Source organism: Prinia subflava, chromosome 8 (genome assembly GCF_021018805.1).
Source record: "Prinia subflava isolate CZ2003 ecotype Zambia chromosome 8, Cam_Psub_1.2, whole genome shotgun sequence".
Taxonomy (NCBI): Eukaryota; Metazoa; Chordata; class Aves; order Passeriformes; family Cisticolidae; genus Prinia; species Prinia subflava.
In genome coordinates, this window is record NC_086254.1 from 1,585,217 (window position 1) to 1,606,838 (window position 21,622).

Consider the following 21,622-nt stretch of genomic DNA (forward strand, 5'->3'; position numbering starts at 1 on the left):
CCTTATCTGCACAATAAATGCGAATTATTGCTCCATGCAGCTCCCATTCCACACCACAGCTCCTGGTGCATGAAATCCCAGGAATGTGCCTGTTGTCAAGGCAAGGTTCAGCACGTCCATCAGCAAACCACCCTCAGGAAATTCGCTCCTGGCTGCTGTGGTGTTGTTGCAAGAAGTCTCAAACACACCGTGTCAGAAAGTATGTGCTGCCTCCACCTCCCGTTTACTCCTCAGGGGAAAAGGTAAATAGAGTATAAGCAATTTCTTTCTTTTTTTAAAGAAAAACAGTCTAACCTGCCTCAGATGTAGGGAAATCATTTACCTTCTGCCTGTCAGAGCAAGTTCTCTGTGTGCTTTTCCCATATGAAAACCACAGCCCAACAGAATGGATTCACTCCATCTACAAAGGGCAAAGTTTAAGTTGCAGAGAGAAAATGAAAGCCCAGTGATAAACTCTGGGTTTTAAGCAGTGCTTAAGTTCCATGGTTAGCCAAAGGAAAGCAAATAAAACTGAAATATTCAAATGGAGACTGCTCAAGTCTGATTATCATTTCCTGAAGAATCAGCTCAAAGACAGAATCCTATTCCCTGTCTCCTGTTTGCATTTGAAAATTACTTTATCCATAATATGTTTACTAAAATAAGCAACATGAACACGTAAATTCTGAAAGCAAGCTTTTACCCACAAACTAGGCTGATCCCTGAGCTTTGAAGTTTCCATAGCTGCCCTGGATTTTTTGGCCACTCCTCGTTCTGACTGCTAGCAGCAGAAGAATCATAAAACATTGCAGAAAAATGCTAGAGATTCTTTGCCAAAACAAGTAACATCTCCCCCGGAGCATCTTTCTGAATCACTTCCAGTAACATCACAGTCCTGCTTGCCCCTCTCTTCCCCATGCTCTGCTTACCAACACTGCCTGCCTGAGCACAGCAAACAGCCACAGGAACAGGAACATCCTCATTCCCCACCTGGGCACACACTGGGACTGACCTGGCTGAAAATCCCAACCTGCTACTCACTCACAAGCACAAAAAAGGAGTTTTAAACCGCTTAAAAAGGAGCAGTGCCAGGAAATGTCAGGTTTCAGAATCTCTCACACACTTGTGAGATTGGCCATTTTATTTTATCCACTATGTCACAGAGGATTAGCAATATCAGCTACTCAGAGAACCCCAAAAGATTTGGGTTGGAAGGGACCTTAAAGATCATCAAGTCCCACCCCTGCCATGGCAGGGACACCTCCCACTGTGCCAGGCTGCTCCAAGCCCCAGTGTCCAACCTGACCTTGGGCACTGCCAGGGATCCAGGGGCAGCCACAGCTGCTCTGGGCACCCTGTGCCAGGGCCTGCCCACCCTCACACGGAGAACTTCTTCCCAATATCCCACCCATCCCTGCCCTTCTTCAGTTTGAAGCCATTCCCTGTGTCCTGTCAGACCCAGCTGTGCAGTCCAGGGCTCCAGGGTATTTTCCTGGACACCCTGGAGCCCTGGGGGATTTGGGCTGTGCCAGGAGGGTGAGCAGAGCAGGGCTGGGGCTGTGCTGCTGTGGAGAAGGGCAGCACCCAGCACCCCCGAGGGTGTGGGACTGTGCCCCTGTGCTGGCACAGCCCAGTGACCTCAAGGGCTGCAGCACAGGGACTGCCCCAAAGGGACTGTCCTGCTGGGGACACTGCTGCCTTCCCAGGACACGTTAACACACCCCAAACACAAGAGGTTTCCTTGCCTTTGTGTAAACTGCCAAAGCAATCAAAACCATCATTAGAGACAAGTTACTAGCTAATCTAAATTATAAGTATGCAGAGCTTTAATTTTTAATTTAAATTAATTAGAATATCAGACTAAAAGGTGAAGATCAATCACTTCCTGTCAAATCCACAGACCCCCAAGGATGACAGTGTGTGAGTGCCACTGTTTTTTAATTATTACTTCTTCAAATGCCTTTGTTAAGCCTTTGTTCCAAGTTGCCAGCAGGAAAATGGCAATGACCTGCCCTGTGCTGATGAGGAGATGCCACACACCACCCCCAGCTGTCCCTGCGTCCCAGCACTCCCTGAAGCGTGGTGGCTGTCATCACCAGCGCTGGGGCAGCTCGCTGTGCTTAGGGTTTGCTTCACCCAATTATCTGTTTGTCGCTGAGAGACCTGCGTATCGAGCAGGTATTGTCAAGTTATTTTTGGCCCCAATAGAGTGGCAAAACATAATGAGGCCTTAGGGTGCACAACCACCTTGGCAGCAAGGCACTGAGCTGATGTGCTGTTGAAAAGCTGGAGAGCAATTAGGTTATTTGAGTAAGAGGAGATGCTGGACAGGGCATGTGAAGACAGAGAAAACAAGCTTAAGTATTAAAACACCAACCCCCTTCTTCAAGTTGTCAGCTATTTAAGCAAGATGCTAATTTACTGCAGGCTGGATTGTCAACAAACTTAATTTTTTTATTAATTCAAAAGATGCACAGACTTGTCCCACATGCACATATTGCCCAGCCCTTTCCAGACAAGTGGAACAGCTTGCCAGATGATTGTTATCACCATTTAATTGTATTACAGTGATTCCCACAAGTGCTGGCCGTGGGCCTGGCGTGCACAGAGTGAGGGGCTGTGCAAACAGGGCCAGAGGTGCTCTGTGGAGTGGTAACTTCAGACAGAGTCAGCATCAGACAAGAGAGCAGATCCAGAAGCAGACAGAGAAACAGCTCAGTCGAGGCCCCTCACCCCCCAGGCAGCTCACAGGGTGCCAAAGGCAGGGAGAGAGCTGAGCAGCACGAGGGGAGGGCACAGGTCCTGTCTGCTGCTGTCTGGGTGCCCGTGGTGTCCATGGACTGCTCAGTGCATGGTGCCACAGGCACGGAGCCCCAAACACCCCTGGCACTGCACCGGGCTCTGCAGAGGGCACCCACGGGCACCATCCGTGGGAAGAGGTTCTGACCTGTCTCACTGACCAAACTGGGCTTTATCCACCCAAACTCGACGTCACAGCCTGTCTGCATCACAGGAAGTGCAGACAGCATCTGAGGGCACCATTGGGCCATGATCTTTTACAGAATCACAGAATGGGCTGGGTTGGAAAAGACCTCAAAGTTCATCTCATTCCAACCCGCCTTCCTCGGGACATCCTCCCCACTAGACCAGCTTGCCCCAAGCCCCACCCAGCCAGGCCTTGGACACTTCCAGAGGGTCACCTTAAGAAGATACTTATTTTTGTAAAATATTTATGCAGATACACCTACCTCTAGGAGATGAGCACCTTGCAAGTACAGATTCATAGGTCACTCATTTGGGCATAACATATCTAGAGAAACCACTGGGGAAATACAAGAGCAGGTACAACAGCCAACTTTTAGGAAGGAACACTGACCCCCAGCATTGAAAATAGCTGTAAGACAAGAAAAAATACCTCTGCAATGCAGAAATAAGACTTTTCTAATTCAATCCATAGAGCCGGTTGGTTTGGCTTTACCCTTTCAAGTGGTCAAGGATGAGGTTCTGTACCCAAAGGTTGTGATTTCTCTTGGAGCCCGGGCCGAGCGGTTCACAGGAGCTGTTTGCTCACGGCTGTGGCTGAGGGCTGGCTGCAGATGACAGCACCTCTTGCTGCATGCAGCAATGGGCAGCTGGTCTGCAGCTGGACACAAGGAGTCTGATCACAGCAGACCCAACTGGGCTGACCTGGCTTGTTCCAGAAGTCCCATGAGGAACAAAGAGCTCAGCCAATCCCCCCTAAGCCCTGGATGCAGACACAACACTGGCCAGAGAGCTGGGTGCTGCAGAGATTCCCAACCAGCTGGCTTCCCAGGCCTGGGAAATTCAAACTCACTATACAAAGGAGCCTGGAACAATCAATCCAGGCTGTTGCTCAGAACTTGAGAGATTTCTGTGCCGTGTGTCTGTCTCCAACCCACGGCCCTCACCTTACAGCTGCACAGGCACAGGGACATCCCCAGAGCCAGTGTGAGCTCATCCCTCTGACCACTACAGGCACTTTCTGGTGTATTCTGGGGGTTGCTCACCCTGTCTGCAGCCAGACTGTTCAAGTATCAGCTGGGTTATAATGAGCTGGTTGCTCAAGAACCAGCCTTGAACATGACTCTGGCTGGAGCAGCTTTAAATGTGTCTGATGCAGCCCTGGGATTCCTCCTGGCGTGGGGAGAGGCTGAACCTGGTGTTCCAGGATTGCTGGAATTGCTCCCGAGCATGCTCTCATCCCTGAATTCAGAGAACCTGGCACAACCCTTCCACACTGCTCCTTCCAAAACCCTGACTGCTTTCCATCTTTCCACCCACATGGTAAATCTTTCCCAGATCCCAAAGGCTCTGGAGGCTGTTTATTCATACAGCAACGCTCCTCACCTTCAAATCAACACCCACTTGACTGGGAGTTAGAAACACAAGGCTGAACTTCTGGCAGTGAAAGAAGACCAGAATGAAGACCAAGATCATTCCTCTGCCTCTCCTGATGAAGAGATGAGGTGAGAGCCCAGGAGTTCACCCCACTTCTTCCACAATAGAGCTATGTAAGACCTGTTTAGACCTCAGGAAGATCATCAGGAGAACCTGAAGAACAGTACCTAAAGAAGCTCTCCTAGATGCAATCAGATGGAAGACGAAACATTCCAGCTGTTCTCTCTCAGGGAATGTCAGAAACTCAGGATCAGACTTTCCATCTATCACAGCCTGAAATGTCTCCCTGCCTCCCTAACCAAAATACCTGAGGATCAACTGCCTCGGGAGAGCAATTCCCTTAATGACAGCAGTCTCTTTGTGCTGCCCCAGGCTGCCAGGAGAGCTGGCACTTGTAGTTCCAAACTGACCCACCCCTGAGGCTGAGCTGCACAGCAGGCACTCTGCTCCTGGCACAGCTTCCACCCACCCCCAGGGGCAGCAGGCGCTGAAAAACTGCCGAAGTCAGATTTTAGTAATCATTTATCTCAGCAGCATGGGCAAGGAGAAAAGAAAAATCCCAGCAGTTATTATCACAGGACAGAACAAACTGGTGCTGAGGTCCCCAGGCAGCTCCCACACCTGCTCAAAGCTGCACAGGCTCCAGGCACACAACCCCAGCAACAAACCCAGCCAGCAGCAGCAAAACCAAGGCCTTGCTCATCTGCTTTTGATTTTTAAACGCTGCTTCTCTTAATAAATGAAGTTTCAGTGCTTATGGGACCAACAACCTAGTAAATGAACTAAGTATTTATTTGTGGCTTTATTACTTGGCAGACCCATTTCCATGGAGTCATTTTTCCTTAGGACCCAGCTTGCTCTGCAGCAGCTGTTTTCTATTACCAGCCACTCAAATTCCTTTGCCTCTAATTTCCAAAAGTGCCCACTAACTTGAAGTATTTGGGAACTACAGCAAATGGCTGTGGGAGCTCAGCAGCATTTTCACCTCATCCCTCTTCCCAGGTTCTTCCCCAGTTCTTCCCCATCTCCCTCACCACAGCCTGAGCTGGCCCAGGTGGCCCCAGTTCTCCAGACCCCCCAATGTTTGTGAAACCCCATGAAGGACCCTCAGTGCACCAAGAGACCCAGGAGAGGTTCCCACAGGGGCTGGGGAAGGTGGTTTGGCCCATGCTGTGCATGACTTTTGAATCACTGCAGGTGAGGGGGGAACAGGAGGTTTGGGGAGCTCCTCTGACTGTGAACAGCATACTGGAGTAAATCAGTGGCTCTGGAGGGCTCAGGGCAAGCTGTGAGTGTCCCTTGAGCCAGGATTTCAAGTGCCAGGGGAAATTCTGCTGCACTAACACAGACTGCAGCTGTGGTGGGATTGGGGTCTTGTGCTGCTGGATTTGTAAAATCTCTCCTGGTCCCACTCTAAACAGCCTTAGCAAATAGAGGTCTTCAGCTCAAAAAAAAAAAAAAAAAGAAAAAAAAGAAAAAAAAGAAAAAAAAAAAAAAGAAGGTTTCTTGGAAACAAAATTTTTATCTTAGAAATTCTTCCCTGGGAGGGTGGGCAGGCCCTGGCACAGGGTGCCCAGAGAAGCTCTGGCTGCCCTGGATCCCTGGCAATGCCCAAGGCCAGGCTGGACATTGGGGCTTGGAGCAGCCTGGGACAGGGGCAGGTGTCCCTGCCCATGGCAGGGGTTGGGAATGGAGTGAGTTTTGAGGTCCCTTCCAACCCAGACCCTTCTGGGATTCTGCAGTTCTGTGATAATTCACAGAAGGAGCCCCCTCCCAGCTCCCGGCACATGTAAGTCAAGGCCATTAACTGCTCTAAAGGGCACTTCACTCAGTTTATCTGCTCCTTTGTTTGCCACTTTCTAAGTATACATTGATATTGGCTTTTTTAAACCACTTGAATACTGTGCAAGGCCCTTTCAGACACTTGAGGCCTCTCTCAGCCAGTCCCATCCAGCCTGGCAAACAGAATCTCTTACACTGAGTGACTGAATGCACTGGACAACACCAGCACAAGGGCTGATGGCACCCGAAGCTGTGTCCTCACTCTGGGCTGCTCCTCCAGCCCTTCTGCCCAGGCTCTGCCTCCTCCCACCCCATATTTCACTTGAGTAACTCACCTGCAAAATTACCCTCATTTTTAAAAAAATTTTTTTGGCTGTGTTTGGGTTTCTGGTGAGAAATCACACAGCTTACACCACCCAACTTTGGTGCCCAAAGCCCGGGCAGCAGCCAGGTGGGGAAGAGAAAGGGATCTGCTGGGACAGGGACAGCAAAAGGGGCTTGAGTCCCCCTCATTCGCCAACAGCCAGCAGGGATAACAAAAAAAGGAAATCTCAGTGATCCTGGGTGGCTGAGAGTCGCCAGGGTGCCCCAGGATTTATTCCTGTGGCTCTCATCCCGCTAAACACTCCAGTAAATGCTGGGTGTTAACAAGGGTTGGAAGCCAGTGGAGCAAGGAAGAACGACACTGAGCTGAAGCCTACACAAGGACAAACCAGGGTGTGTTTACTCTGCCCCCTGAGCCCAGAAATGCTCCCTCACAAGCCCCTCCATCTCCTGAGACTCACAGCGTCCCTTCGTGACCAGGCCCTGCCTTTTCCATTGGATACTCTGGCCCCTGAGAAAGCTAAAAATTCACCAGATTAAAGTTTCATCCTTCACAAAGTCTTCTTTGCCACCAGAAGGAACATGGCAGCTCTCACTGGGAAGCTTGATTTCAGTTTTTCTGCCTACTCAGACAAATATTATTGCACTCAGGTCATACACTGAAGAGTTTCTTTACATGTTCAGACTGTGTTTTTCTAGGAAAAAAAAAAAAAGCTGAGATTTTGGAAAGCAGCAGTGAGATCTGGCTGTGGTTCTCCACTCCTATTCCCACACTTTGGAAACAACAACTAATTCATAGAACTTCATGGGCTTTTGTGGGCAGTCTGCATGATAAAATAACATCTGACTTTGTGGGATCGTTTTGTGTGGAGAAAATTTAAAATACATCAGGGTGGTGATTAATCATGAATGGTATGGGTTGGAAGGGACCTTAAATCTCATCTCATTCCAGCCCCTGCTGTGGACAGGGACACTTCCACCAGACCTCGCTGCTCCAAACCCTGTCCAACCTTTTGAAGACAAAAGGCATTCTTGTTTGGGGGACAGTTGAGAACTCTAAGGGAAAAAAAAGCCTTTTTGCTTTGGTTTTAAGCACCTCTTAAGACTTTATTAAAAAAACCACACCCCCCCAAAAAAAAGGAAAAACCCCACAATTCCTGTAGATGCCCCTACAAAACTCCTACTGACATGCAGAGTGTCATGATTGTAGGACATGGGATATTTTGGGGTGCTTTTTCTTTTTTAGATTTCAGTAGCTGTCTAACAGCCCTTGCTCAGGCTGTGTAATTGTGCCAAGTGAGGAGGCATTAGATCCTGCGGGAGGAGGGCTCAGAGGTGACCTGGAGGGTTGGTGGCCCAGCAGGGTGTTTGGGAAGCCTGGCAATCCCTGCACCCCACAGCCTCACCCTCAGCACATTCTGCACAGCTCCCCTGACTCCAAACCACCCTAGAAGAGAGGCTGGTGGTGCAGGTGGGATGGTGGCTGGGAATCAACCACTTCTCCTTACGTAAAGTAAGTAAAGTTAAAGGTAAATTTAATTTATGGCCATTCCTTCTTTTTTTTATTTTATTTTTGAGCCACGCAGGGCACACAATCCCCACAACATCCCAGGGTGCTGCTGGAGGCACTGCTGCTCCCCTCCAGGGCTGGGGGTGACAGTGGCACGTCCTGGGAATGCCCTGTGCCAGCTGTGCCCTGGGGGTGCCCTGTGTCCCCCCACAACCCAGGCAAGGGGCTGTGGAACCAGAGCCCATCCAGAACCAACACTAAATGACAAATCCAGTGAAGGAGCTCCCACTGCCCAGCACTACCCACAGCCACAGATCCCTCGTGGGGTGTCCTTGGCCTAACTCCTGGGTTAAACCCGGGTCAAACCCAGTGCCAGGCTGAGCCTCCTGGCAGGAGTGGCTCTGCTCAGGTGACACCTGATGGAAACGTGGCCTCTCTGCTGTGACATTGCTGTGCTTTTCCAGTGGAAATGAAATGCACTTGATAAGATAACAAATGCCTGGCAAAGCTCAGTGAAGCTATGTAAGGGAGAGAGCAGAAGGGGGAAAAAAAATCTTGTATAAGCAGCAAAACAATACAGCTTTATCTAATCTCAGCAACTTATTGCTGCTTGTCTGCCTGTGTGTGTTTTACTGACAAAATAAAATAAATTGAATCAGCTCACACATGATAACATGCTCTTTCCTACCTCATACTAATTGCTTGGCTAATTGATGTTTGTTGAACTTTCTCCATTTCATTGAGTGATTAGGTACAAAGCTAACAGTTGACATCTGTAGGCGCTTAACTGGCGTCTGTAATTACTGTTAATGTTAAATAATTGTTAGTTAATTGGAGTGGTAACTGACTGAATGGAATCCAGATTGTGAAGCAAAAAGAGACCTAGTTAAATAAACATACATTTTCAGAGAAAATAACATTTTATTACAAGAGAGACTAACAGCAGGCCAGATAGGGGAGGTCTGCAGGATGCTCCACTCACCAAATCTCACAGCAGCCTCCAGCCTGGACTCCCCCAACCACAGGTATGGCAAGGCAGGATCTCTGTCACCAAAACACTCCTATCCCAAGAATTTTTTCCACCTTCTTTTGAACCAATTAGCACAATTTTACAGCCCAACACTGATGTAATTTTTGAGAAAATCAAATATAGGCTAATCTACAAAACAAATATTCCGCCCATATTAGACTCAATTGTGTGAGCAAACATTGCCACTTTGCTCCCTAGTCCAGAATAGCTCGACTTTACAAAAATCCATAGCCTTAAATGAACTCCTGTGGGCATGTGATCACCAGCTGACCACAAAGGACACTTGATCCCAGCCCGAAGGGGCAGGGATGCCCAGAACAACACCTCCAGCTTCTCTCTCTGCTGTGTTGGTCAGGAAAAGCCAATGCCTTCAGCTGCTTGTACCATGTTGGCTGCTTTCTGCTTTTATTTTGAATTACTAACTTAAAAGCTACCTGTGAAGCCTTGACAGGCTCCTGTTTTATAAGTTTAACAACTTAAGAATCTGAAATTTTTGGAAGAGGCTACCTCAGATTTTCACCTGCCCCTCTGGGCACATCACATTATCCAGCAACCTTTTCCTGCAGGTGCAGAACAGCCCTGGCACCCCACAGTTCAGCTGGCAGCCACAGTCCAGCCAAAAAACCACCAGCACGTAGAAAAGGGCATGGAAAGGAGCAGGACTGGAGCAGGGTGGTTTGTGCTTCAGAGGCACAGCCATAAGGGATGCTGTGAACAAATTCCTAGCTCAGATGAAGCCTCCCTGGCACAGGAATAGCTGCCTCACTCTTTTGTGCAGCAGAACAAAGCATCATCTCAAGACATTTATCAACCTTCTTCTTTGCTTCACTCGCAAGTCAAGAGTGAAGTGACCCAGCAGCTCTTCTAATCTAACTCAGGGGTACCAGAAACCCAGGCTCTCCAAACTTTTGCTTTTTCCAGTGCTCACCCTCTCCCTAATGAGACACTGAACTTCCACATGGAAAATACTGAAAAGGCATTTGAAACCCACAAAACGCCAGCAAACCAGTGATTCAAAGCCGCCAGGGAAGCCTCTGCCAGAAAGGCAAGGAGACACCACTGTCAGGATGTCACTTGTGGGGGTCACATCAGAACTGCCACAAACCCAGACATCTGGGATGATTCAGCAGTGCCCGAGGTTTGCTGGCCTGGGGCCAGTTCCCTGCGATGCTGGGGCTGCTCCAGAGCTCTGAGAGCAGGGAAGAGGAGGCAGCAGGGAACAGCCACCCCAAAAACTGCAAGCGAGGCTGAGAACACACCCCAAGAGAGTGAGGATGTTCTGGGGATTCCTCCCGAGCCTGGAAGGGAGGGAGGCAGCCCCAGCAGTCCTCTGGCACACTGACCACGTTAACACCGCTCATGTGCTGCCTGCAGAGCACTGGATCCACTTCCATCCAACTCCAGATGCCGTGGGATGGTTTACTCAAGAATGAGAGCACCTCTCCACAGCCAAGGATCTCCTGTGAAGGGATCAGCAGGGAAGGAATTGTCAGCTCCAGCTCCCTGCCTGTTTACAGAAACAGATGTTGTAGAGGATCCTCAAGAAATGCTTCACCGCAGAAGCCAAGGGGAGAAACAACATTCCTGTTTTTTCTAGGGCAGGATATTGCTGTAGAACCACGTCAAAAGCCAGGGCCTGATCTGACTGGTATTTCAGCCACCAGTGAAGCCTCCTAACCCAGATGCCTTGATCTACCTCCAGCTGAGAGTATAAATATTTCCCTGACAGCTGGTGGTGCCATGCAGCAGAAGGATTCATAAACTTTACATGAACATCCTGTAAACAATTTGAACATAAAAAGCTCTAACAGCCCAATTGTGCTTGTGATCAAAGGCAAACTTCAATATACAGCACAAATGAAAACTTCACCACTTTGGGACTCATTTCTCCCTTCAGGAAAAGCTGTTTTCCAAGGGTATGTAGGAGGGAGTTAACATAAATGAACCACACAGTCATAGTAGGAGCTGCCTGCTCTGCAGCTTCAGATGTGTGTATTTAAATTATTGAGAGATAATGGAATTTAATTACGCCGAGAAGTCATGTTACAAAAATTCACAAACAAACCCTGTACTCTGGCTGGGATTAATGGTGCTGAGGTGGAACTCTCAGAGGGTGTGGGGCAGTCCTGTTCCCTCAGTGACAGACTACAAGCAGCAATCCCAACTGGAAGGGCCATCCCGCAGGGAGCAAGGAAGGGAGAGCAGGAGCTGCAGGGGGGGGTGCTCTCCCCCAGCTCATTTATTCAGACACTGACAGCTCCTTTGTCAAACATCACCAAGGGCCCAGAGCCTTGGGTGCTCATCTCCCAGCACAGCCACCTGGTTTCCCAAGGGAATCATCTCCCTGGGCAATTTAAGCATTACGAGGTGTTCCTGCCAGAGCCAAGGAATGCAGGGCCCTGACTCACGACCAGGCACCACTCATTCAGTGGCAGCTACAGGAACTCCTGCTCTGGGGACCCAGCTCCATCCCTCCCAAATTCCCAGCCCTGCAGACACACCGAGGGCTGGGGACCTCTGGAGTGGCAGTGTGGAGGTGACAGGGGAACCCCACAACCCTTTCTATCGCTCGGCTCCGACTCCCAGCCCTGAGGGACCCCAACATCCACTGGCTGCCCCCAAAGCTCACAGCACCCTTCTAGTTTCAGTGATGCACCTTTCCATTCAGCTCCAAGGGCAGCCAAGTCCTCAAAGGGAGCTCAGAGACTTCTCCTCAAGGGGTTTCACCAGCTCTTCTAGAGAGGGTTGGGGGGGATTCCACTCGGCTCTGGATTTTTTAAATTCCTAGTGTTTTTACACATCCACACTAATCTATCACTCCTTGACCCCGAGCACATCTTAAGCCTTGAAGTCCACAATGAAATGACAGAAAGGGGACAAAATGTATACATGAGATGTAAAATGCCTCAGGATTTGTACCTGCTCCGTAAATACATTACTGCCATAATTTCTGTTACTTCAGTTATGAATAACACTAAAAAAAATAAGAAAAAAAGGCAAGAAAACCCCAAGCAGTGCGTGAGACACAGGTGTCTGTGGGACACCCAAGAGGAGTCCAGCCCTCCCAGCCTGGCAGCTTGGAAGGTTTCATCATGATTTACCCAATGCAAATCTGACCTTTCTTACCAGTGAGTTTTATTGCCTTTGGCAAAAGCAGCCGTGGACAACACAGTGGGGAAGAGCTGGCTTGGAAGCGAACAGCCTGAGCTGCAGAGAGGGAACTTGAACTCGGGATTTATCAAACTGACAGCCCCCGGGCACTCCAGCTCCCCAGGGCCGGCACTCAGAGCAGGAACAGCCCCCCCAGCGCCGGCACAGAGCCCAGCACCTGCCTGGCAGCAATTACTGACATTATCTCCAAACAGGGGAGCTTTTCTGAGCTTCTTTTCCTGATATTTTGTAGTCTGAATGCTAATCCCTTTGACAAAACTGTCCCCTATGCTTTTTCCCTTCTCCTTCCCCTTAATCTCTTTCTCCCAGTGGAAAAAAAAGAAAAAAAGAGGGTAAGGGAAAAAAAAAAAAAAAAAAAAAGAGAAAATACCAGCCAGCCTAGTTTGGCCGCACCTGGATTTGCATTGATTCCTCCCTTGTCATTCATGTTACCAACAGGAATTAGCATATGGCTTTAAGGGGAAACTCAGGAGGAGAAAAGAAAGATGCCATTTTGATGGAAATAAGGGGCAAAGGAATAATCTACCATCAACTAAAAAGCTTATTTGTGTACGGTTTCCCAAGCAAAGCTTCGAAAAGCCCATGTTGATTTTAGGCTACACAAAGAAACCCTAATCCTTTCAAGGGAACTAAATCACCAAAGAAAAGTACCTCGGAAGAAAAGGCTCCCTGTCAAGCATGGGTATTCACATCCAAAGGGATGCCACGAATCAAGCCCCGTAAGTAAACAGCAATAAGAATGTGGGAAATGTGTTTGAGTCAAAAAAAGAAAACCAAAGGAAGAGGAAGAGGGGCCTACTCTTCATCAGTCACCTCCCGGGGAGGAGAGGAGCCCCTCACCCTGGTTACAGGCCTGCGCCAGGAATGTGGATTCACCCTGGCTTCTCCTGCCCTGGCCCAGCCCCAAGAAAGGGCTGCTCGAATGCCAAGGCTTTTTACAGCAAATTAGCAAAATAAAGATGCAGTCACATGTAGTTTGGGGGCCTGGGGTCACTCCAGACACGAAGCTCTTCCCTTCTAAGGGCTGTGCCACCTATTCTCAGGCTCCGGAGGGGCCTGGGGAACCTGTAAACACCATTAATCACAAAGGATAAATCCGCTTGCCAAGTGAGATAACCTGGTTAGACCACAGAAATAATCCAGACTGTACTTCCAGAGGATGCTAATACATGAAAAACAGGACTATGGATCCATAACGCAATTAAATCCAGGTATAATTCAATATGCAGCAGAAGCCTTCAGAAGCAGCAGAGGATCAGCATGGGAATCCCAAAGGTAACAGGGTCACATTCTGTCCCCAGTTAAACCACCACAGCTTCGTGGAATTAAAAGGCACAGAGAAACGCTGGAATGACTCACTGGAGTAACAAACCAAACCCAGGGAGAAGCACACAGGGCAAACACTGAGCAAAGCCACACCTGGCCAACAAAACACACCTGAACTTCGAACGGGTCAAATCTGACTGGAGTGTTCCAAACCCCACCAGATAAAACCCTGGGTTTACAGCTGAAAGTTCACCCTTTTCCAGGCACTTCCCTTGGGCTGCCAGGGAAAAGCAGGACGCTGGGGTAAAAACCAGACGCGTTTTCAAGGCTTTGAATTATACTTGTTTGTGCAACTCATGCCTGGGGCTGCTCCCTCCACCCTGCTTGCAAAAACACCAACCAGACTGAAAACAAGAATTACACCCAAAGGATGCCCAAAGCCTTTCTAACAAGGGCTGCAGGCCCAGCTCTGCACAGCAGCTCACGGCCGCTGATTTAGGGCAAGCTTTCCCTTAATGTACTGTTATATCATTAGCCACTCTGTCTTTGGATTGCTGTTTGGAAGAAATTAATGGGATACTGAATATTTAAATGTGGCCCTCTCTATCATTTATTAACTCCACAGAAAGCACACAGCACAGTAAGCCATGGTTTATGACTATTATCCTGTGAATACTAAACGTTGGCTGGTTATTACTGTCAGCAGTGCAAATTGGCTATTCATAATTCCACGTCTATCATGGAGCTGATGAGTAACAATCAAGTTAAAACATTTTGAAAACTCTTACAGTTATTTAAATGAGCTTAAATTAAAGCCATTTGTAAAATAAACTATTCCCTAATATTGTTATTTAAATTAATTCTGACCTGGCAGGCAATGCATTATTTAAAGCCTATATTTTATATTAAGCAAAGCAATTACCAAGCATACAGAACACGTCTGAAACCCAGAGAAACATAAAAAGCACTAACAAGCTGATTGCGACATTTCTGCAAGACAAGTTACATTTCATCTCCCATTGAAATTGCCATGAAAAGAAACGTGTGGGGAAAAAAGGAAAATAAATCTGTTTGGGATGTGAATTGCAGCCTTACCTTTATTTGTGACAGCGTTGAACAGTTTCTCAGAGCTGGCATCAGATGCCTGAAAGACCAATAAAAAAGAGAAAGAAAAAAAGAAGTTACATTTTCTAGCAGTGACAGATCTCCGAAGGCTCAGCGGTGTATTTATGCACAGGCAGAGGTGTGTATATTTTAGGGAAACAAATCAGGAGACAAAACCCGGGGCGCTGGAAGCGGCGGCTCCAGAGGCCGTGTCCATGAGGTGGTGCTGTTTGGCTGTGCTTCGCCGCCCTGCAGTGCAGATATTTCTTTGGAAAGGTTCTATTTCATAAAGAAATGGGGCTTTTCTTCAACATTAGCTGCACAGACACTGTATCTTTGTACTGCCATTATTCACTACATTCCGACATTGATTTTGCGACGGAGAAGAGTCGTGATTTCTAAACAGACAGCCCGGTCTCAGGAATTTCCAGAACTGCAGATTTCTTAATTAATTTTTAAAGTATTTTTGGGATCCCTGCTGTGTGAGCATTCGATTTTTACCACCTTCAAAGCAGTGTTGATAACTTAGGTTAGTAATTTCATAAATCGCTGTTGCAAACTCTTTGAAAAATAGAGAGCGTGTCAGTATTTAGGATCAGTGTGTATTTCCACGTCAGCTTTGCCTTCCTCAGAATAACTGATTCTTGACACCTCGCTGTGTAAACTAATAAACATTTATTTTTCATCAAGCCACCTTTATCCATAGAGGTTTTTCCCCTTAATATTGTGTTAGTAGCTTGCCTGTTCCTGGTGTTTCTATGCCAGGGTGCCAGCTCAGCTCTCCACCCATATAAAAAGCTTAATTTCAGTTTCACACAAAAGCACTGATCTCCCGCTTTCAGAAATTCCAGTGGCACAAAAGCGGGCAGGGAAGGAACACTGAAAATGTTCATCCTGCAAACACCCGAGCCCAAAAGCACCAGACACTCAGTTTCTGCCAGCTGTGTGCTGCTGTGTTTGGGCACACACACACAAAACACACACAAAATACACACAGGCAGCTGCAGCTCAAACTTCTCCCACCTCTGCACCCACAAAAAGCACAGAGCTGTTCATTTCCGAACTGGAGCTGCACCCAGCCCTGCTGAGAAACAGGCTGCTCTTGGAAAATACAGAAAAAATGTGCTCAGGAACAGAACACTGCAAACAGGGTGAGAATGCAGCACTGGAGAAAGATTTTAATTTTTCCCTAGAAACTGTCTTCTTGCTGGATTCAGGAACAATAATTGAAAACACTGTTTGGAAAGTGGGCTGTGGGGTTTTTTTTTAAAGGGAAGAAACTTCTCCAATCAAAACCAGATAAAAATCACCAGACAATCCACACACACGTTCGCTGTCTTGACTGCACTAAAAACTTGGATGTGAAACTCCCGATAAATGAGTAGACATGGCTCAGACTGTGCATCACAGTGTAGGAATACACTGAAAAATTTTGTCTGCCCTCAAGTTAGTGACAGACAAGATTTCTCTGATTATTTACTAAAAACAGCTTTATTCTTTTCAGACTTCTAGACAAATTTTACTAGATTACTGCTGGCGTATTTGAAAGCCGAGCTGGTGCATTTCGTCTCAATGAAATACCTTGTAAACACTGGATTTATTACCCAATGATGGATTTATTATTCAGTGACGACTTTCTCTAAATTAATGAAAATATGTGAATAATGCACAAATTGAAGAGATCAAGAAGGCCATGTACTTTAAAGAGCAGCCCAGTATTAGTCCAACAAGAGGCTCAATGCTTTCCTACCCTTGCCAATCAGCCTGCTTAAAAATAATCTTTCCCAGTGAATTTCAGCTGTTGCTGTCATCTGAAATGCAGCTTTTCTCTGAAGTCAAAACTCTCTGAACCAGTCCTTCTTTTTAGAAACAAAATCCAATATTAAAAACCAAACAAACTTCTTACAGCTACAGCTATTACCTTATTTTACTGTTTCAAAACAAAACAGTACAGGGAAGCTCCATGCTTCCTATTCACTTGATTTTCCCAAGCACTACAAAGAGGAAAACATCTTTTTAAGAAGTTTGCCTTCATGCCAAGCGTAAACCAAGAGATACTTTTTTTAAGCCGTGGTTTTTCAGGTGCAATCTTTCCCTGCGCTATCGCATACCCCAGTCACAAACAGCGCTGTGACACCTGGAAGTGACACACCTCGAACAAAACGCAGCCTGCCCGAGGACTGCTCCGGAGCAACCTGGCAGATGACTATCCATGTAACACGCGTCTAAAAAAGGAATTATTTCACAAAGACAAAGCTCATTTTGCGTTACTGACCACACACAACCGAATGGAAGAGCAACTTGAAATAACAACACTGCCTGCGTTACCATGAAAATAACCCAAACCCAAACGCCGGCTGGAAGGGTTAGATGAACTTGGCCTGCCTGTTTCCGTACTTAAAGATTGGGTTTTAAATACAAAATAGCAATTCGGGCGATGTACCGGTGACACAGAGGCGGACACAGTCTCTGCCAGCAGACACGCAGTGTATCAATTTCCATGTAACTATTATTTTTCCACAGCTAGGCAGCCGCATCACCCAACAACACTAAAGGAATAAAAAGCCCAACTGATTCAAAAACCCGCAACAACTCAGCACTACCCCAGAAGGATGAAATTCAGTGCCTGTGCAGGGCTGACTTAAACCCTGCTCAGTACTGACAGGAATCGGCGCAGACAACAAAGTGCCTTTATGTGCACGGCGGTGCGATGTGGCCGAACCTGGATGTTCCAGCGCGGAGAGGAGCTCGGCTCTCCCTGCCCTTACACCAGCCAAGTGCAACTCTCTCTTCGCTCCCCTTTATCCCGATCTTCCCAGGTCTCACTTGAGCCGCTGATGAGCACTAGATGCCGGCACTGTGACACCTGGGGACAGCACCGGGTTATCCGGGGTGCTCTGCCCGAGGAGCCCCCTCGGCTTCTCCCCCACAGAGCCGGAGCTGGTGACACACAGTTCCCTTCCTCGCACTTTGGCCGTTTTCCCTTATAAATCCCCTTGTTACCAAGCGCAGCTTAATCCTTTTCACCTCGAAATGAAACAAGTCAGCAATCCCTGGGCTTAAAGAAAAAAACCCAACAAACCACACAGAAAAAAAAAAAAAAATGACCCAAAGAGTATTTTTTCCTCACCAAGGAATGTGCTGCCGTTCGAGGGGATGTATGACTAAAATATTTCCTGTCCAGACAGCGCAGCCTGACTCACTGCTGGCACGGCCCGGCCCCGCCGCTCACACCGGCCCCGCACCTGCCCGCGGAGCCGGCGCGGCCCCGCCGCCCCCTCCGCCCCGGCCCGTCCCGGGCTGCCCGGCCCGGCGGCCGCTCCCTCCGGCCCGGGGCCCGCAGGAGCCGCGCCGCCCCGCCGCGGTGGTTACCTGCTGTCCGGGGGCTCCGCGGGGCGGCCGGCCCGCGGCTCATGGCGGTGCGGGAGAGACGGGCGTGTGCGGCAACTCCGATCCAGCGCGGCTCTCAGCGTCCCGCGGCCAAACCCCAACTAATCCTCCGCGGGGAAGCGACTCCGCGGGCCGGGCGCGCGGGCCGCCGGGCGGGCATCCTTCCCGGGCCGCCCAGCCCTTCCCCGCTCCCGCAAGATGGATCCCGGGAGCAGCGAGCGGAGCGCGGCGTGCGGGGAGCGCGGCGGGCGCGGAGCGGGCGCTACAGGAGCGGCAGCAGGACAAAGAAAACCATGTGCGGCGGCGGCGGCCGGGGGCAGCGGCGGCACCTCCGGGTGCGGGGCGGTGCGGGGCGGTGCGGCCGCGGCGCCTCCTCCCTCCCTCCGCGGCTCCAGCGCCGGTGGCGGCGGCTGCGCGTCCCTTCCTTCGGGCGGCTTTTTGGGTTCTCTTCCGCCGTTTGCAGGGGTGTTTGGGGGACTGATTGTTTTTGTTTTGGTTAAAAAGTCATGCCCGTCCTCTCCCGAGCCAAAGCGGGCTCCCGCCGGGCGCCGTCCCTCCCGTCGCGGCCGCGCTCAGGTGAATTCCATGGGGGAGAGGCAGCGGCCCGGCCCCGGCTCCTCCGGCCCCACCGAAACAGCCTCGCAAGCCTGTAATCCCCGAGGGGCGGCCGCTCCGCTGTGCTCCGCTCCGCCCGGCCCGGCTGCAGCCGCCGGCCGGACCCCTCTCGCCGCCCGGCTCCGCTCCGCACTGCGCGGCGCTCCCGGAGCCGCCGCCGCCGCCCGCCGGCTCCGCCCTCCGCCGGCCCCGCCCCGCGCTCCGCCGGGGTCCCGGGCGGGGGCGGCCCGGCCGGGCGGGGGAGGCTCCGCGGGAGCCGCGCTCGCTGCGCCGGCGGCCGGCCCGGAGCAGCCTGCGGGGCTGCGCGGAGCCTCCGGCAGCGGCTCCTCGGTGCGCTGCGAGGGACCCGCGGAGCCGGACAGAGCCCCTGCCCCGGGATGGCGGCACACGCACACCAGCATCGCTCGCCAAAGCTCCGCGAACATCGCTCTCTAGAGCTCCGCGGGAGGAAAACAAGATCGAAAACATCGAATTGCATTTAGCAATTTTTTTTGTTTTAACGGATTTTTTTCTTTTTTTTTTTCTTTTCAGTGGGAAAAAACAGTGTCCCCAGCTGCAGGCAGGGTGGCCTGCCGGGGACCCCGGCTGCTCGCTGAGCTGTGGTTTCTCTCTGAGCCTCCTGTGCGAAGACTCTCCTGACTACTTCCTGCACTGAACATTATTGTCAACGGGCAGTGGATTTCCCACTCGCTGTAGATTTTCCTTAAGTGCAGCACACCATTAGTAATGGCCACCGCGGAAAATAAATGCACAGATACGTGATGATATAAATGATTATCCATTGAAGCGCAGCACTCGGAGCCAAATGATGTTTCCTGGGAAGATGAGAGGCAGTTATGCACGTTGGCACAGTAGCTCCACACGGTGAGATGTTTCCTGGGAAAGGGATAGGTGCTAAAAGGGGATTTACGGGCTTGCAAGGCTCTGTCCAGGGAGTGTTTTCAAGATTTCAAACCTGGAAATAGGCTTCAAAACCATACTGGGCTAGGAGTGCTAATGGAATTAAATTCCCATGGGTTACACTTGAATTTGAGCTAAATCCTCAGAAACAGGGTTGACAAGTGCTATTCACTCCAACTCCTGTGGCAGAGCTCAGCCTGGAGGAGGTGATTGTCCTGAGGAAAAGATGGGAACTACCTATACCAGCCAGAGAACAAGTGCAGAGCAAGAGCTGTGTGTGCCTGCTCGGCCTTACCTGAGCCGGGATTATAGTTATGTGCCCAAAATCCAATGGCAGCTTGGAGAGATTCACACGTGTCCCTGCCCAGCTCCAAGCTCACCTCGGGATGTGGGATGTCGAGGGACTGTCCTTCTCCTGTCCCCAGGGCAGCGGGTGGCTCTGAGCCCTCCCTCAGCAGTGACAGGGTACAGGTGTCTGTGCTGGCTCTGGTGGCCCTGCCCACAGCAAACCCCACAGCATGTGAGGGGCAGGGGCAACCATGATCTGACTGTCCACACACGCACAAGTGCCATAATTAAGAAAGAACACCTACCAATTACCCATGCAGAACTACACAATTTTATGCAAATATCCCCCCTTTGTTCCTCATTCCATCACCATATGATCCACTTAAGAGTCCATTTGAGTTTTCCCCATCTGTGGCTCCTCCAAGATTCTCATCTGAGAGGTGCAGTCCCACTGACTGTGGTGGTTTCTGCTGGGACAGTGGGGTGGGAAGATGTGCAAAGAACAGTCATGCTACACAATAGATGGACACACTCAGCACAGCTCCACAGTCAGACCCATGGCAGACACCACAGTGCTTTGTGCCACAGCTGATCCAGGGTGGGAGTGCTTTGGTGAAACTGGGACAAGTGGTCTCCACTGGAAAATTAAAGAATTGTGGCCAGCCTCAGATCCTGGTATGGCAATGGAAATGAGTTCTCCAGGACTGTCCAACTGAATAGTTTATCCCCCCATTTCCACACCATGACTGAGAATGGATTTTGGCTCTTAAACTTTCACAGGTTTTTACATCAAATAAATAAATAAATAAATAAATAAATAAATAAACAAACTGCAAAGATAATCCTGTGCTATCAGAGAGGTGGTTTCCATCTCCTCTTAGAAATCCAACAGAAATGGCTTCAGGTCTGGTCTCTGGAATCAAGAATGGGCAGTGGCCAAAAGCCATTGCAGCACATTGGCCATGGATGTTGCTCGAGTGCAGATCCCAGCTCCCACCAAAAATTAATTGATAAAGGCATTAGGCTGGCAGAGTGTTCTCTGTACAATCACAGCATTTGGGGGCTCCATGGACTGATGGTGAGGCTGTACCTGGACAAGGAATGAAATGCACAGTACCAAGGTGTGGCAGCTCATGTATTCTATGAACACCTTGGTCAAGACTTTCCACATCCTGACATGGTAAGAACAGATCTAATTAAGGCCTAGGTTCATCACAAGACTTTAATTTGATACATTTAGCCTGGATTAAACAACAGGCTTGTCTGTACTGGATTTTTCCAATGTTAACCACATGCCACACCTGAAATCTCAGCACACACAGAATCAGAAATGCATTTACCTGCTCATCTCCCTGGGGCTGTGAGGGTTTATTGGCAGGGCTCTGGGCCTCATTATGTTCATTATTTGTGCCTTAGAGATAAATCGAGGACCTCTATTTGCCTGCTACAAAATTACACACGGGCAAAATGAGTTGTGCAATTCTGAATGAGAGATTTGGAGTTCAGAAATTCACTGAAAGCCAAATTAAATCAAAGGGACCCCTCCTCCCTGCAGTGATTTGAATGCCTTTGGATCAAGCATCCCCCTCTCCTGACAGCAATACTTTCCTGTGCTTTAGGTTATGCCTGGATAGGTTTTTGAAACCTTCTGTCTCTTATCTATGTGGGACCTTGCCAGAATTTTTTTCATCTGTCTGTGGTCTCTGTCAGCATCGACATTTGTTTCTGCCACAACAACAGCCAAATGAAGTGCATTGAACTTGGATCAAAAGTAATTTCAAGATCTTTCACTCTCTGGAAGAGGTTTTCAGATCCAAGTATTTTATAAAAATGACCTAAAGCTG

At 49.3% G+C, this 21,622-nt stretch overlaps 1 protein-coding gene across 9 annotated transcripts in view; it reads right to left on the reverse strand.

Moving 5' to 3' along the window:
* Positions 1 to 21,622, reverse strand: part of AUTS2 (activator of transcription and developmental regulator AUTS2) — a 777,204-nt gene that overhangs the window by 54,891 nt on the left and 700,691 nt on the right. For all 9 annotated transcript variants that reach the window (XM_063402372.1, XM_063402375.1, XM_063402371.1 and 6 more), the window contains one exon: positions 14,577 to 14,625. In XM_063402372.1, the coding sequence (XP_063258442.1) occupies positions 14,577 to 14,625 (49 nt within the window). The remainder of the gene's footprint in view (positions 1 to 14,576; positions 14,626 to 21,622) is intronic.